The sequence below is a fragment of the Mobula birostris genome, chromosome 5 (genome assembly GCF_030028105.1).
Source record: "Mobula birostris isolate sMobBir1 chromosome 5, sMobBir1.hap1, whole genome shotgun sequence".
In the NCBI taxonomy this organism is placed as follows: domain Eukaryota; kingdom Metazoa; phylum Chordata; class Chondrichthyes; order Myliobatiformes; family Myliobatidae; genus Mobula; species Mobula birostris.
The window spans coordinates 86,742,222-86,761,104 of NC_092374.1; the positions used below are offsets into that span (position 1 = coordinate 86,742,222).

Below are 18,883 nucleotides of genomic sequence, written 5' to 3' on the forward strand. Positions count from 1 at the left end.
CTGTCTGGTTTTCCTTTAATACTTGCTCAGTTTGAAATTAAATCACCAAATCTGGCACGGTACCAATGGCAAAAGTGAAAGTGAAAGGAAAGGCTCCTTAAAAGGGATGTTAAAGCCTGTTCGAGGTTAAACACTTCAGTGCCAGTACACTACTGGGAAATGGAACTCCATGTCAGTCATAATGTTGTGTCGGCAACAGGTATGTGCCTTTCCAATTTGCCAATCCAATCTGAGCAGAAGCAATGTTTCCAGTTCAGTTTTGCTTTTCTATGCGACCTTTTACATCCCCGAGCAGAAACTGAGTTACGGGAGTGGCAGTAAAAAAAGTTATTCTAGCTTCGTAAGGGCTAAAGAAGGTTTAAAAGCAGGATAAAGGGACAGGGAGGCAGAGAGCGGTAGAGAATGAATTTGAGAGTTTCAAGTTCTGACAGGAAGGCAGTGGTGGGCTGATTTAAAATTAGTAATGACCAAGAATCCAGAATTGGAGGAGTGCAGAAATCTTAAGAGTGTTGTGGTGTGGAGTCAGGGAAGATCCTTCAATCCATGAATAACCAGTCACAGCTGTCTTTGATGAGGGGTGTTCACTACAGTCTCCTGCCCCGATCCAAATCCACCAGGCCTCATGGCATGTCTTGCCATCACAGATGCATCCGTAAAGCAAACAGCATTGCGAAGGATCCCACACACCCCTCATATAAACTCTTCTCCCTCCTGCCATCTGGAAAAAGGCACCGAAGCATTTGGACTCTCACGACCAGACTATGTAACAGTCTCTTCCCCCAAGCCATCAGACTCCTCAATACCCAGAGCCTGGCTTGACACCAACCTACTACACCCTCTACTGCGTCTACTGTCTTGTTTATTATTTATTATTATTTATTGTAGTGCCTGCACTGTTTTGTGCACTTTATGCAATCCTGGATAGGTCTGTAGTCTAGTGTAGTTTTTGTGTTTTTTCTTACGTAGTTCAGTGTAGTCTTTGTATTGTTTCATGTAGCACCATGGTCCTGGAAAACATTGTCTCATTTTTACTATATTCTGTACCAGCAGTTATGGTTGAAACGACAATAAAAAGTGTCTTGACTTGACTCGACTCGACTTGACTCGACTCTAACTTCCTGCTTGAATGGTCAACAGAAAGGGGAGAAAAAGCTACACATACAAAATGCTGAAAGAACTCAGCAGGTCAGGCAGCATCTTTAGAAAAGTGTAAACAGTCAATGTTTCGGGCCGCGACCCTTCATCGAGAAAGAGAAGTCAGAGTAAGAAGGTGGGAGGAGGGGAGGAAAAAGTACAAGGTGGCAGGTGATAGGTGAAACTGGGAGGGGGAGGGGGTAAAATAAAGAGCTGGGATGTAGTTTGGTGAAAGAGGTACAGTAATGGCTGGAGAAGGTAGAATCTGGTAGGAGAGGATAGAAGACCATGGAAGAAAGGGAAGGTGGGGGAGCACCAGAGGGAGGTGGTGAGCAGGTGAGGAGAGAAGGTGAGAAAAGGAAACAGGAATGGGGCATGGTAAAGGAGAGTGGGGGGGAGGGGAATACCAGAAGTTCAAGGTATCAGTGTTCATGCCGTCAGGTTGGAGACTAGCCAGACGGAATATAAGGTGTTACTCCTCCAACCTGAGTGTGACCTCATCACGGCAGTAGAGGAGGCCATGGACTGGCATGTTGGAATGGAAAGTAGAATTGAAATGAGTGGCTACCAGAATATCCTGCTTTTTCTGGTGGATGGAGAGTAGGTGCTCATGTAAGGAGAGAAAAAGATCAGTTTGCAATTGACTCATTCTATCATGTGTTTTAGTGGGTGCGTTTATAAAAACACAGTAACTGTGGTTAAATGTGTTGAGCTTTGATGTGTTTGTGTGTGTTCATGAAAGCATGTGTGTGAGATTGCTCTCTGTTGTGTTAGCTTCCAATGATCTGTAGTCCAATTGCTGTCAAGGGATGGTTAAGTAGAAGCTTCAGATTCTGGATTACGCTAGCTGAAGACAGCCAAGGTGAGACTTCTCTAACTTGTGGATGATTCCAATACTGGCACACAAGTATTTAATGCTCGTCATCCTTGAGGAGACTGGTGGTAAAAAAGCTTTTACAAACCTATAGTCTGTGAGAAGCGTTACCTAAAGTTGTTGAATTCATTGACTCTGGAAGGCTGTAATGTGCCCAGGCAGAAGACGAGGTGCTGTTCTTCAAACTTCCATTGAGTCCTGTTGATCTGTATTTCCAGAGTACAGTATGCTTATAATACAATTGATGGATTAGGACAGGGGTGGCGAGCCTAAGATGACACACACAAAAAATTTGTTGGAACATAGCATGCAGAGCCACCCTTCCATTCTTTAAACTTCACCCATCATATAAAAGATACATAATGATAATCTTTACTGCCAAATGAAGCAACAAATGACTTGGTGATGGTGAATTTGTGAAAGAATTATGGCTAAAGTATGCTCTTTTCCTAATGGACACTTTTCCAGAAAAGAAAATTATTATGGCAATGCAATAGATTTTTTTTAGATTATCACTAATTTGGGCACATATTCTCAAAAAGGTCTGCCACCCCTGGACTAGGGAATACTATTTGCAAAACATAGACTATATTGATTATAACACACCATGATTAGGAAATCCTATTCAAATCTGTGCTTTGAAGTCAACTAGACCTGATCTGTTAAAGCAGATCAAATTCCATCATGCAAGGTTTCTTAGGAAATTTAGGTGGCGGCATTGAGGAATGTCTCGACCAATGGCGGTGTAAGGAGTTCCTTCCCTCCACTAGCCTGTAGGTTACCCTTAGGCAAGGTGTAGCATGTGCTTAGCACCCCCCCACCACCTTCCTGACCCCCTGATCTGAGTCATGTTGATCGTATGAGTGGATGGAATTATGGGTAGCTGGAATATATCACAAGTCCTGGTTGTGTGACCACTGACGTCAGGCAGACAATCTCTGAAGAGTATTGATAATGGCTGGGGTCACCCATCTTGTAAAGACACTGCCCAGAAGAAGACAATGACAAACCACTTTTCTAGAAAAAATAGCCAAGAACAATTATGGTCATGGAAAGACCATGATTGCCCAATGTCATATGACTCATAATAATGATGATCCTTAGGAATGTAACTATTGTGTTTCAGTAATCAGGAAGAGACCAAGTTTAAAGCCTTATTTAAACCAGGAAGGGCATATTCATTGAGAGAAGTTGTGGGGAAAACAGACACCTGGGGGGTTTCCTACACTTGACAGGAAATGAGGGATGATGAAATTGTGATAGTTGGATAGCAGGCTGCTGTATCCAGGTCATGACTTGAGGAGGACCATTCACTCTGTTCAGCTGTTCTGCCTGTTCAACAAGTGGTGCATGCAAGCTTGATCTCAATGTTTAAGAGAAGTTTGGATAGGTACATGAATAGTAGGGATATGGTCCCAAAGCAGTTCAATGGGAGTAAGCAGTTTAAATGGTTTTGCAGTGACTAGATAGGCCAAAGGGCCTGTTTCTGTGCTGTACTTCCCTATGACTCTGGCCAGGAAGGAGTACAGGAAGTATCAGAATCAGGTTTAATATCACTGGCATATGTTGTGAAATCTGTTGTTTCGCAGCAGTAGTACACTGCAATATATAATAATAAAATATATAAATTACAATGTGAAGTATATAGTTAAAAATTAAAACATTAATACCAAAAAGAGAAGAAAAATAGTGAGGAAGTGTTCATGAATTCAATCTTCATTGAGTAATCGGACGGTAGATGGGAAGAAGCTGTTGCTGAATCATTGAGTGAGTGTCTTCAGGCTCCTGCACCTCCTCTCTGATGGTAGCAATGAGAAGGGGCCATGTCCTGGGTGATGGGGACTTAATGATCTTGAAGTCTTGAGTAACATGCACAAAATGTAGGAGGAACTCAATAGGTCAGGCAGCACCTATGGAGATGAGTAAGCAGTTGATGTTTCAGGCCAAGATCCTTCATCAGGACTGGAGGGGGGGTGATGTAAGAAGTTGGCAGATGATAGGTAGATGAGGCTCTGGCTTCTTCACACTTCCTTTCCAGTTCTAATGAAGGGTCTCAGCCCAAAACGGCAACTGTTTATTCCTCTCCACAGTTTCCTGCAATGCTCCTAAAGGATATCATCGTGTGTGCCACTGACACACAGATCATGCCAGGGGTCCCAGGCGTCCCTGACAATAAAATAACCCAGTTAAAACGCACAACTGGTATGATTTGACCTGGAAACGGTTGGGAATGGAATCAACTCCAGGTTGAGGTCCAGCAGAGATTGCACTTTCTGAGGAAGCTTAAACAAGCTGCACTCCCCACTAACATCTTAACTACATTCTACAGAGACGTGGTTGAGAGTGTGCTGACCTTTTGCATCACAACCTGGTACTCCAGCTGCAGTGCTGTTGACAAAAAAGCCTTGCAGAGGGTGGTTAGGGGAGCAGAGAAGGTTATTGGGGTCTCCCTACCTTCTGTCCAAGACCTCTTTCAGAGTCGATGCCTCCAGAAGACACGGTACATCATTAAAGACCCCTCACACCCTCTCCATGAACTGTTTGTTCTGCCATCAGGCAAACGTTACAGGAGCACCAAAACTAAAACCACAAGGCTACTAACACAAACAACAGGAATTCTGCAGATGCTGGCCTGAAACGTCGACTGTACCTCTTCCTAGAGATGCTGCCTGGCCTGCTGCTTTCACCAGCAACTTTGATGTGTGCCACAAGGCTACTAAACAGCTTCCTCCCACAGGCAGTCAGACCGCGAAATAGCTGCTCTACCTGACTCTGCTTTGGACACTTTTAACTTGCACTGGACACTTAACTTGATTTTAACTGACATGTGGCTGTTGTGTTTTACTATTTATTGTTATGTTTATTACTTAGTGTTGCATTTGTTATGTTATGATTGCACTGCTCCTGGGAAACGCTGTCTCATTCTGCCCTGCAGAGCTGATGTACGGTTAGAATGACAATGAAGTTTTTTGAATCTTGATTCTTGAGTCTTTCAGTTGTACCACGCTGTTTGTTCTGCTATGACCAAGATATTGCCAGGACTGCTGTAAAGATTTATGAGTTGCCAGGACTAGAGAGCCTGAATTAAAGGGAGAAGTTGGATTTTATTGCTTGGCATGTAGACAAATGAGGGGACAAACTTACAGAAGTGTTTCAAAATAGGCAGGGATAAGGTGGATGGTAGTAGACTTTCTCCTGTGATAGGGGAGTCCAAATATAGGGACAAAGTTTCAAGATGAGAGGAGAAAGATTTGAAAGGGACCTGAGAGATAACTTCTCCATAGAGAGAGTGGTGAGTATGTATTTTCTTTATTGTGATACAGCATGAAATAGGCCCTTCCGACTCTTTGAGCTGCGCCGCCCAGAAATCCCCCGACTTAATCCTCGCCCAATCATGGAACAATTTACAAATGACCAATTACCCTACCAACCAGTACATCTTTGGACTGTGGGAGGAAACCGGAGCACCCGGAGGAAACTCGCAGTCATGGGGAGAACGTACAAACTCCTTACAGGCAGAAGTGTGATCTGAAGGGAACAAACTGTCAGAGGAAGTAGTTGAGGAAGGCACATTAGTGTCGTTTAAGAAATTCAGAGATAAACAGAGGGGTGGGGTTTGGCCAAATCCAGGAAATTCAGACTTCAGCATAGACTGATTGTGTTGAAGGGCCTGTATTGCTCTCTGACTTTATAACAAGGCAGTCACATTCCTAAGACACCTCACATTGTAGAAATTCACATTATAAAAGCAATTATGTCAATTATGAAAGTGGGTTTGGGACCACAGAGTTTCAGACTCACAATACCAAAGTTATTTTTCATACAGCATTTTCAATAGGTGTTTATCTGTTACTGCAAACTGAAATACCAAAGGCTGTACATTGGATTGTTAATAGAATACCCTTGCACATTTGTCAATGGAGGTGATTGCTCGTCAATTCCAAATGGCCTCCTGTGGTGAAGATGGCACCTGTGTTCTGAAGAGACAGCAACAGTGATTATACATGAAGCTGGATATTTTCCCAAGAATTTTTCTTTTCTTTCAAGATTGCTTTTTGTTCTCCTTGTCAATTATCAGTTACGCTGGACAATAATGATTTTGCTTCCTGAATACTTTTGGATCTATCTTATGGATTTTGAGCTGCTGACCATGAATATCACCATGAAATTTCTCTATCATACACCAGGTTTTTTGAAATCCCTTATATTTGTTATTTCAATTCATAATTCAAGTCAGAATAACTGATGCCAAAATTAAAGAAGGCATATTTGTTGGTCCATAAATCAAACAGGTCATCAATGACAGGCAATTTGAAGAACTTCTTCTAGTGGGACCAGAGAAAATCATATGGAAGGAATTAAGGATGTTGTTGAAATTTTTCTTGGTCAATGACAAAACACCAAACTACGTGCAGCTGGTTGACAACATGCTTCAAGCACACAAATCCATGAAATGCAAAGTTTCACTAAAGATTCATTTTCTGCCTTCTCATTTGGACGACTACTCTGCAAATCTTGGCACTGTCAGTGACGAGTGAAAGGTTTCACTAGGACATTGCGGTCATGGAGAAACGGTGTCAGGGCAACTGGAATCCGTCAATGTTGGACACTTAAGTGAGAAGCCTCAGACACTGACTACACATGAAATCATTAACAAAACCTTTTTTTAGCTTAGTTAAACTATTGCAAAGCACTGTTACACAATTAAACACATTATACTTGATAAAAGTTAATTTCTTGTTTCTCCAGATTCCTATGTGATAAAAGTAGTCTGACGTTATGTTTGTGTTCAGCTTCAAATGGTCATCATAAACAAAAAATATTTCTGAGGAAGCAACGCTTTTGAAAAAAATTGTTGTCCAGTGCTATTATCACCCTGTAACACTCATATCTACTGTGATGAAGAGCTTTGATAGGTTGGTCATGGCAAGAATTGACTTCCGTCTGAGCAAGGACCTGGACCCAATGCAATTTACCTACTGCTACAACAGATTTATAGTGGATAAATAGGAGGAGATTCAACGTGGCTTTGTAGCACCTCGTCAACAGACAGTGTGGCTCATAAATGAAATCTCCTCCTTGCTGACAATCAACACATGGTGCACTACAAGGATGCGTGCTTAGCCCACTGCTCTTCTCTCTCTACATTCATGACTATGCGGCTAGGCACAGCTCAAATCCATCTACAGATCTGCCGAAGTCACCATTGTCGGTGGCAGAATCTCAGGTGGTGTTGAGGAAGTGTATAAGTGGGGCAGCACGGTAGTGTAGTGGTTAGCACAATGCTTTACGGTACCAGTGACCCAGGTTCAACTCCTAATGCTTCTGTATGGAGTTAATATGTTCTCCACGTAACTGTGTGCGTATCCTCTGGGTGCTCCAGTTTCGTCCCACAGTCCAAAGACGTACCAGTTGGAGGTTAATTGGTCAATGTAAATTGACCTGTGATTAGGCTAGGGTTAAATTGGAGGTTGCTGGGCAGTGAGGCTTGAAGGGCCAGAAGGGCCTGTTCCACACTGTATCTCAATAAAGTTAATTAACTGGTATCGTAACAGCAATCTTACACGCAAGAGGACCACAACCTTGTCAGAAGGTTTGGAGGCTTGTGTGCAGCATGTCCTGGAGGGCTATGTTGGCTAGAGTCAGGGCTTTGTGCTTTGACTCTTTGTAGGGTCACCCATGCCAAACAAGTCAAAGGGTAGAGGCCAGACTAAGAGTGGTCCACATGTACTCCAGGTTTGGGGTTCAGCTCAAGACTAACAATCCTGACTGGTCAAAAAAAAGTTACGGAGACAGCAATGAACAGCTGGAATATCTGGCAGTTAAGTGCCGTCCTTTTTACCTACTACGGGAGTTCTCCGGGATCATTTTGGTAGCAGTATACATTCCACCTCAGGCAAGTGTCAATCAGGCTTGATATGATCTGAGAAATGGGAGCAACATGCACGAAACAGAGCGCCCTAACGCCTTCACCATTGTTTTGGGAGATTTTAACCAGGCCAGTCTGAAAAAAATCACTAAGCAACTACCATCAACAGATCACTTGCAATTCCAGAGGAAACAACACACTGGACCATTGCTAAACCGCCATCAAGAATGCCTACCGTGCTATTCCACGCTCTCACTTCTGGAAGTCTGATTACCTGGCTGTACTTCTACTCCCTGAGTATAGGCAGAGACTGAAGTCTGCAGCACCAGTAGTGAGGACCAAGACAGTATGGACGAGGAAGCACGGGAGTGCCTACAGGACTACTTTAAATTGGTGGACTGGACTGTATTCAAGGATTCATCTTTGCAGTTGTTACCAACTTCATTAAAACCTGGTGGATGAGTGTGTGCCTACAAAGACTTACTGTACATTCCCAAACCAAAAGCCGTGGATGAACCAGGAGGTACGTCGTCTGTTGAAGGCTAGATCTGTGGCATTCAAGTCTGGCGACCCAGGCCTGTACCAAAAAACCAGGTATGATTTGCGGAGGGCTATTTCAAGGGTGCAGAGACAATTTCAAGTGATGGTGGAGGTGACATCAGATGCACAACAACTCTGGCAGGATTTGTAAGACATTACTTCCTATAAAGCGAAACCCAATTGCATGAATGTCAGTGATACTTCACTACCAGATGAACTCAACGCCTTCTATGGCCGCTTTGAAAGGGAGAACACAACTACAGCTGTGAAGGTCCCTGCTGTATCTGATGACCCTGTGATCTCTGTCTCAGAGGCCGATGTTAGGCTGTTTTTAAGAGAGTGAACTCTTGCAAGATGAAATGTCCTGACGGAGTACCTGGTAAGGCTCTGAAAACCTGTGCCAACCAACTAGTGGGTGTACTCAAGGACATTTTCAACCTCTCACTGCTACACGGAAGTTCCCACTTGCTTCAAAAAGGCAACAATTATACCAGTGCCTAAGAAGAATAGTGTGAGCTACCTTAATGACTATCGCCCAGTAGCCCTTGCATCGACAGTGATGAAATGCTTTGAGAGGTTGGTCATGACTAGACTGAACTTCTGCCTCAACAGGGACCTGGACCCATTGCAATTTGCCTATCGCCACAATAGGTCAATGGCAGACACAATTTCAATGGCTCTCCACATGGCTTTAGGCCACCCGGACAACACAAATGCCTATGTCAGGATGCTGTTCGTCGACTATAGCTCAGCATTTAATACCATCATTCTCACAATCCCGATTGAGAAGTTGCAGAACCTGGGCCTCTGTACCTCCATCTGCAATTGGATCCTCGACTTCCTAGCCGGAAGACCACAGTCTGTGTGGATTGCTGGTAACATCTCCTCCTCGCTGACAGTCAACACTGGTGCACCTCAGGGGTGTGTGCTTAGTCCATTGCTCTACTCTGTCTATACCCATGACTGTGTGGCTGGGCATAGCTCAAATACCATGTACAAATTTGCTGATGATACAACCATTGTTGGTAGAATTTAAAATGAGACAAGAGGGCGTACAGGAGTGAGATATGCCAACTAGTGGAGTGGTGCCACAGCAACAACCTGGCATTCAATGTCAGTAAGGTGAAAGAACTGATTGTGGACTTCAGGAAAGGTAAGATACCAATCCTCATAGAGGGATCAGAAGTAGAGAGAGTGAGCAGTTTCAAGTTCCTGGGTGTCAAGATCTCTGAGGATCTAACCTGGTCCCAACATATCGATATAGAGCATACCATGGAGAGCATTCTGACAGGCTGCATCACTGTCTGGTATGGAGGGGCTACTGCACAGGACCAAAAGAAGGGTTGTAAATCTAGTCAGCTGCATCTTGGGTACTAGCCTACAAAGTACCCAGGACATCTTCAGGGAGCGGTGTCTCAGAAAGACAGCGTTCATTATTAAGGATCTCCAGCACCCAGGGCATGCCCCTTTCTCACTGTTGCCATCAGGTGGGAGGTATAGAAGCCTGAAGGCACACACTCAGCGATTCAGGAACAGCTTCTTCCCCTCTGCCATCCGATTCCGAAATGGACATTGAACCCTTGGACACTACCTTGTTTTTTTTAATATATGGTATTTCTGTTTTTTGCACTTTTTTAACCTATTCAATATATGTATACTGTAATTTATTTATTTATTTATTTCTGTTCTGTATTATGTATTGCATTGAACTGCTGCTGCTAAGTTAACAAATTTCACGTCACATGCCAGTGATAATAAATCTGATTCTGAAGGATCTTTCTATACCTGTGTGAGCTGGTATTCCTGAGTTTCTACCCGGGACTTGTGTAGCTGACAGTAGTGAAAACCAAGAGGAGGCTACTAGATAACTTTGTGTCACACCATAGGAGTAGAGGTAAGGACTCTGAACCACACCTTGGGCACTTTGGAGAAGATGGCCATGGAGGGACAGAGACGGAGGACCTTCATCTCTGCCCTAAATGCCAGCGGCGTAACAAGCACTCACCTTCATCAATCTTACACTCACTGTCAACAGGACCAAGGTATTGATTATTGACTTCAAGAAGGGGAAGTGGGAAGAACACACACCAGTCCTCGTGGAGGTGTCAGCAGTTTCAAGATCCTGGGCGTCAACATCTCAGAGGATCTATCCTGGGCCCAACATATTGATGCAATTACAGAGAAAGCATGCTGGGAACTTCTCCCCCCCGGCATCAGATTTCTGAAGGGCCCATGAATCCATGAGTACTACCTCATTTATGTCTGTTGCACAATTTATTTTTGTAACTGATAGTAATTTTATGTGCTATAATGTACTGCTGCCACAAAACAACAAATTTCATGACATACGTATGTCAGTGATAATAGACCTGATTCTGATTATGAATTTCCAAAGTAACTCTTAGGTGGTGTCTAGTTCCCTACTGAAGTCAAGTTATAACTAATTTGGCCAGCCTAATACGCATGGTGTTCACTAATATATCAAGTGCGTTATATCCAATTTGTGTGATGAAAACGTATGCTATAGCATACGTATTGAATAAAAAAGCTGTGATTAAATTTCTAAGTATTTGCCTCCAAATGCCACTTAGTTGTAGGCAATCGTTGTAATGACGGTGACTTTGATGTTCAGACTTAATGGGGCAACATTAAAGCAGCAGTGTGTTTAGTCCAATTCCCCACTCTCTCTACATCCATGACTCAGCTCAAATGCCATCTATAAATTTGTTGACTATACAGCTATTGTTGGCAGAATTTCAGATCATGACGAGAGGGCGAACAGCAGCTAGTTGAGTGGTGTCATAGCAACAACCTTGCACTCAACATCAGTGAGACCAAAGAGCTGATTCTGGACTTCAGAAAAGGTAAGTTGAGGGAACACACACCAGTCCTCACAGAGGGATCAGAAGTGTAAAGAGTGAGCAATTTCAAATTCCTGGGTGTCAACGTCTCTGAGGACGTAAGCAGGACCCGACATATTGATGCAGCTACAAAGACGGCACCACAGTGGCTATATTTCATTAGGAGTTTGAGAAGATTTGGTATGTCTCCAAAAACAAGCTTGAAAACTTCTATTGATATAACATGGGAAGCATTCCAACTGGCTGCATCACCATCTGGTATGGGGGCGGCAGCTACTGCACAGGATCAAAATAGACTACAGAGAGTTGTAAACTCAGTCAGCTCCATCATGGGCACTGGCCTCTGAAGTATCCAGGACATCGTCAAGGAACAATGCCTCAAAAAGGCAGTATCCATCATCAAGGACACCCATCATCCAGGTCATGCCTTGCTCTCATTGCTGCCATCAGGAGCCTGAAGATACACACTCAGTGATTCAGGAACAGCTTCTTCCCCTCTGCCATCTGATTTCTGAATGGACGTTGAACCCATGAACACCACCTTACTACTTTTTTATTTTCATTTTTGCACTACTTATTTAAATTAACTATTTTAGATATATATTTACTATTTTTTCTCAATTATTATGTATTGCGATGTACTGCTGCTGCAAAGTCGTCAAATTTCACAACATATGCTGGTGATATTAAACCTGATTCTGATTGCAGGTTAGCTTCCAAAATATATCCCACAGTGCCAGCAAATGACGGCAGAGTGCAACTACATTGTGACAGTTGACATATTCTTGCGGGCAGGTTTACTAGAGTTGTTGAGAGCGATTTAAACTAAAATGGCAGGGGGATGGGAACCGGTAAGATAGAGCTGAGGATGAGCCAGCAGGTTTACAATTAGATGATGGATGTAACCTGAATGTAAGGAAGGACAAGCCAATGATTGGGTGCAAATGCAGACAGAGCAAAGAGTTAAATTGTACCACAGAGGCAAAATTCAAAAAGGTGAAAGATGCAGGACTGAAGGTACTGTATTTAAATGAAAATAGCATTCAGAATAAGGTGGATGAACTTGAGGCGCAAATAGAGATTAGGCAGTAATGTATGCTGTTGGTTGTGTGTATCACTGAGTCGTGGCTGAAAGAAGGCCACAGTTGGGAGCTTAACATCAAAGGCATAGATGGTGGTGTGGTTCTGTTGGTAAGAGATGGAATTACTTCTTTGGAAAGAGGTGACATAGGATCAGAGAATGTGGAATCTTTGTGGGCAGAGTTAAGAAATGGCAAGTGTAAAAAAAACCATTATGGGAATCAGATATAGACCTCCAAAAAGTAGCCAAGATGTGGGGTTGAGATTGCAAAGGAAGCTGGAAAAGGCATGTAATAAGAGTAATGACACAATTGTAATGGGGGACTTCAATATTCAAGAAGATTGGGAAAATCAGGTTGGTGTCAGATCGCAAGAGAAGGAATTTGTTGAATGTCTATGAGATGGCTTTTTAGAGCAGCTTGTGCTTGAGCCTACTTGAAAGGTTATCTTAGATTGGGTGTTGTGTAATAACCCAGATCTTATTAGGGAACTTAAGGAACCCTTAGGAGGCAGTGATCATAACATGATTGAATTCTTACTGCAATTTCAGATGGATAAGTGTAAGTCACATGTATCAGTATCACAATGGAATAAAGAGAATTACAGAGGCATGAGAGAGGAGCTTGCCCAGGCAGATTGGAGGAAGATACTGATGGGGATGATGGCAGAGCAGAGATGGCTGAAGTTTCTGGGAATAGTTCACAAAGCCCAGGATAGATATGTCCCACAGAAGAAAAAGTTCCCAAATGGCAGCGGTAGGAAATTAAGGACTGGATAAAAGCCAAGAAAAGGTCCTATAAGGTAGCAAAAGTGAGTGGGAAGTTTGATGATTGGGAAGCCAACAAAAGGCAACTAAAAAAGTTATAAGAAGGGAAAAGATGAAATATGAGGGCAAACTAACCAGTAATATAAAGCAGGATACCAGAAGTTTTTTCAGTTATATAAAGAGAAAAAGGAAGATCAGAGTTGATATAGAACCACTGGAAAATGATGCTGGTGAGGTAATAATGGGGTCAAAGAAATAGCTAATGAACTTAATGGGTACTTTGCATCTGTCTTCACTGTGGAAGACATCAGCAGTGTGCCAGAGGTCTGTGAGTGTCAGGGAGCAGGAGTGAGTGCCATTGCTATTACAAAGGAAAATCTGGTTGGTAAACTCAAAGGTCTTTGATTTGCAGGGGGATGGGAACCAGAGTGCCAGAGCTGACAGTGTGGCTGGGGTGAAAATAAATGATGTTGAAGGTTTAAGAAAATCCGCTGATAGAAAGGTTGTGAGTGGTGGTAAAAATCTTCTGAGGTGTATATATTTCAATGCTAGGAGTATTGCGGGGAAGGTGGATGAGTTGAGGGCGTGGATTGACACGTGGAATTATGATGTTGTAGCAATTAGTGAAACTTGGCTACAGGAGGGGCAGGACTGGCAGCTTAATATTCCGGGGTTCCGATGTTTCAGATGTGATCGAGGCAGAGGAATGAAAGGTGGGGGAGTAGCATTGCTTGTTAGGGAAAATTTTACAGCAGTGCTCAGGCAGGACAGATTAGAGGGCTTGTCTACTGAGTCCTTATGGGTGGAGCTGAGAAACAGGAAAGGTATGGCCACATTAGTGGGATTGTATTACAGACCACCCAATAGTCAACGAGACTTGGAAGAGCAAATCTGCAGAGAGATAGCAGGCAACTGCAGGAAACATAAAGTTGTGGTGGTAGGGGATTTTAATTTTCCATACATTGATTGGGACTCCCATACTGTTAGGGGTCTAGATGGTTTAGAGTTTGTAAAATGTGTTCAGGAAAGTTTTCTAAATCAATATATAGAGGGACCAACTAGAGGGGATGCAATATTGGATCTCCTGTTAGGTAACGAATTAGGGCAAGTGACGGAAGTCTGTGTAGGGGAGCACTTTGGTTCCAGTGATCATAACACCATTAGTTTCAATTTGATCATGGACAAGGATAGATCTGGTCCTAGGGTTGAGGTTCTGAACTGGAAGAAGGCCAAATTTGAAGAAATGAGAAAGGATCTAAAAAGCGTGGATTGGGACAGGTTGTTCTCTGGCAAAGATGTGATTGATAGGTGGGAAGCCTTCAAAGGGGAAATTTTGAGAGTGCAGAATTTGTATGTTCCTGTCAGGATTAAAGGCAAATTGAATAGGAATAAGGAACCTTGGTTCTCAAGGGATATTGCAACTCTGATAAAGAAGAAGAGGGAGTTGTATGAAATCTATAGGAAACAGGGGGTAAATCAGGTGCTTGAGGAGTATAAAAAGTGCAAGAAAATACTTAAGAAAGAAATCAGGAGGGCAAAAAGAAGACATGAGGTTGCCTTGGCAGTCAAAGTGAAGGATAACCCAAAGAGCTTTTACAAGTATATTAAGAGCAAAAGGATTGTAAGGGATAAAATTGGTCCTCTTGAAGATCAGAGTGGTCGGCTTTGTGCGGAACCAAAGGAAATGGGGGAGATCTTAAATAGGTTTTTTGCGTCTGTATTTACTAAGGAAGCTGGCATGAAATCTATGGAATTGAGGGAATCAAGTAGTGAGATCATGGAAACTGTACAGATTGAAAAGGAGGAGGTGCTTGCTGTCTTGAGGAAAATTAAAGTGGATAAATCCCTGGGACCTGACAGAGTGTTCCCTTGGACCTTGAAGGAGACTAGTGTTGAAATTGCGGGGGCCCTGGCAGAAATATTTAAAATGTCGCTGTCTACGGGTGAAGTGCTGGAGGATTGGAGAGTGGCTCATGTTGTTCCGTTGTTTAAAAAAGGATTGGAAAGTAATCCGGGAAATTATAGGCCGGTGAGTTTAACGTCAGTAGTAGGTAAGTTATTGGAGGGAGTACTAAGAGACAGAATCTACAAGCATTTGGATAGACAGGGGCTTATTAGGGAGAGTCAACATGGTTTTGTGCGTGGTAGATCATGTTTGACCAATCTGTTGGAGGTTTTCGAGGAGGTTACCAGGAAAGTGGATGAAGGGAAGGCAGTGGATATTGTCTACATGGACTTCAGTAAGGCCTTTGACAAGGTCCCGCATGGGAGGTTAGTTAGGAAAATTCAGTCGCTAGGTATACATGGAGAGGTGGTAAATTGGATTAGACATTGGCTCGATGGAAGAAGCCAGAGAGTGGTGGTAGAGAGTTGCTTCTCTGAGTGGAGGCCTGTGACTAGTGGTGTGCCACAGGGATCAGTGCTGGGTCCATTGTTACTTGTCATCTATATCAGTGATCTGAATGATAATGTGGTAAATTGGATCAGCAAGTTTGCTGATGATACAAAGATTGGAGGTGTAGTAGACAGTGAGGAAGGTTTTCAGAGCTTGCAGAGGGACTTGGACCAGCTGGAAAAATGGGCTGAAAAATGGCAGATGGAGTTTAATACTGACAAGTGTGAGGTATTGCACGTTGGAAGGACAAACCAACATAGAACATACAGGGTTAATGGTAAGGCACTGAGGAGTGCAGTGGAACAGAGGGATCTGGGAATACAGATACAAAATTCCCTAAAAGTGTCGTCACAGGTAGATAGGGTCGTAAAGAGAGCTTTTGGTACATTGGCCTTTATTAATCGAAGTATTGAGTATAAGAGCTGGAATGTTATGATGAGGTTGTATAAGGCATTGGTGAGGCCGAATCTGGAGTATTGTGTTCAGTTTTGGTCACCAAATTACAGGAAGGATATAAATAAGGTTGAAAGAGTGCAGAGAAGGTTTACAAGGATGTTGCCGGGACTTGAGAAACTCAGATAGAGAGAAAGGTTGAATAGGTTAGGACTTTATTCCCTGGAGCGTAGAAGAATGAGGGGAGATTTGATAGAGGTATATAAAATTATGATGGGTATAGATAGAGTGAATGCAAGCAGGCTTTTTCCACTGAGGCAAGGGGAGAAAAAAACCAGAGGACATGGGTTAAGGGTGAGGGGGGAAAAGTTTAAAGGGAACATTGGGGGGGGCTTCTTCACACAGAGAGTGGTGGGAGTATGGAATGAGCTGCCAGACGAGGTGGTAAATGCAGGTTCTTTTGTAACATTTAAGAATAAATTGGACAGATACATGGATGGGAGGTGTATGGAGGGATATAGTCAGTGTGCAGGTCAGTGGGACTAGGCAGAAAATGGTTCGGCACAGCCAAGAAGGGCCAAAAGGCCTGTTTCTGTGCTGTAGTTTCTATGGTTTCAAGGTGGGTAAGTCATCTGGGCCAGATGGACTACATCCCAAAGTCCTGAGAGAGGTTGCTGAAGAGGTAATGGATGCATTGGTCATGATCTTTCAAGAATCACTTAACTCTGACATGGTCCCAGAGGACTGGAAGATTTCAAATGTCACTCCACTCTTTAAGGAGGGAGGAAGGAAAAGAAAGGAAATTAGAGGCCAGTTAGCCTAACCTCAGGGGTTGGGAAGATGTTGGAGTCTGTTATTAAGGATGCAGTTTTGGGGTACTTGGAGACTGATAATAAAAGTCAAAGTCAGCATGCTTTCTGTAAAGGGAATCTTACCTGAAAAATCTGTTAGAGTTCTTCAAGGAAGTAACAAGCAGGGTGGACAAAGGAGAGGCAGTGGATGTCACTTACTTGGATTTTCAGAAGGCATTTGATAAGGTGCCATGCATGAGGCTGCTTAACAAGATAAAATCCTATGGCATTACAGAAAAGATACTGACACGGATAGCAGAAGGCTGACAGGCAGGAGGCAGTGAGTGGGAATAAAGGGGGCCTTTTCTGATTGGCTGCCGGTGACTAGTCATGTTCCTCTGGGGTCAGTATTGGGACCGCTACTTTTCACACTGTCTGTCAATGATTTGGATAATGGAATTGATGGCTTTGTGGCAAAGTTTGTAGATGATACGAAGATAGGTGGAGGGGTAGGTCATGCTGAGGAAGCAATACGATTTCAGCAGGGCTTAGCCAAACTAGAAGAATGGGCAAAAAAGTGGCAGATGGAATACAGTGTTGGGAAATATATGATAATGCATTTTGTTAAAAGGAACAATAATGAGGACTATTATCTAAATGGGGAGAAGGTTCAAACATCAGAGGTGCAGAGAGTTAGGAGTCCTCGTGCAAAACTCCCAGAAGGTTAATTTATAGGTTGAGTCTGTGGTAAAGAAGGCAAATGCAATGTTGGCATTTATTACAAGGGGAATAGAATATGAAAGCAAGGAGATAAGGCTGAGCATTTATAAGGCACTAGTCAGGCTGCACTTGGAGTATAGTCAACAGTTTTTGGCCTGGTATCTGAGAAATGTGTTGTCATTGGAGAGAGTCCAGTGGAGGTTCATGAGGATGATTCCAGAAATGAAGGGGTTAACATATGAGCATTTAGCAGCTTTGAACCAGTACTCACTGGAGTTTAGAAGAATGTGTGGAGATCTCGCTGAATCCTACGGAATGTTAATAGGACTAGATAGGGTAGATGTGGAGAGGATGTTTTCTGTGGTGGGGGTATCCAGAGGCCACAATCTCAAAATTTTGAGGGGTGACCTCTTAGAACAGAGATAAGGAGGAATGTTTTTAGCCAGAGAGTAGTGAATCTGTGGAATGCTCTGCCACAGACTGCGGTGGAGGCCAAGTCTGTGGGTATATTTATGGTGGAAGTTGATAGTTTCCTGATCGGTCAGGGAATAAAAGGATATGGATAGAAGGCAGGTTTATGTGATTGAGTGGGATCCAGGATCAGCCATGATGGAATGCTAGAGCAGACTTGATGGGCTGAATGGCCTAATTCTGCTCCTATGTCTTATGGTCTTACAGCAAAATTAAATGGGGAATGTCGACATAGCAACTGACAATAGTAAATACAAAAGTGTTTCCAAGTATTGTGACAAGAGTTAGTAATACTCATAGAGCAGAAATCTGTGACTCAGTATGCCAGATGATAATATCTGTTATCAATTGGGCAACACCTCAACAATAAAAGTCATATCTGTCTTCAAGTCCCTAGAACTTGTCCTCAGGACTCACACCACCAGGTTCAGGAGCAGGTATTACCCCTCAGCCAGCAGGCTCTTGAACCAAAAGGGATAACTTCACTTGCCCCATCATTGAAATGTTCCCCCAACCAATGGACTCACTTTCAATGACTCTCCATCTCATGTTCTTGATATCTATTGCTTATTTATTTATTATTATTATTATTTCTGATCTCTAAGGTACATCCAAGTTTAATCACTCCACAATAGGAGTCCATGTCTTTAACTAGGATATTGCACCTTAGACTTCTCTAGAAACATTTCCTCTGCTCACTTTTGCATTTACCCTTTATCAGTTATGTCAACATTCCCCATTTCATTTTGCTATGTCACAGTGGCAGCTTCCCGCCACTTGTGGCACTGTGGCACAGATTTGAGAAGTTGCCTACAGTGTTGCCAGTACACTGACTTTGGAAGCACCATGAGAACTTTCTCAGTGGTATTTGAAGTTCAATCTCTCAAAATTTGATCATATGGTACTGCTTATTCCACCACAATGCAACTGAAAATTGACTTGGCCAGGAGTTAGTTGTGCTACCACCCTGGGAGGATTGTAGAGCTTGC

General features: G+C 43.0%; 1 protein-coding gene across 1 annotated transcript in view; it reads left to right on the forward strand.

Moving 5' to 3' along the window:
- The window catches only part of LOC140197841 (uncharacterized), a 38,220-nt gene continuing 19,337 nt past the window's right edge, over window positions 1-18,883 (forward strand). The window contains exon 1 of the mRNA XM_072258332.1: window positions 1-199. Within this exon, the coding sequence (XP_072114433.1) occupies window positions 160-199 (40 nt within the window). The 5' untranslated portion in view covers window positions 1-159. The remainder of the gene's footprint in view (window positions 200-18,883) is intronic.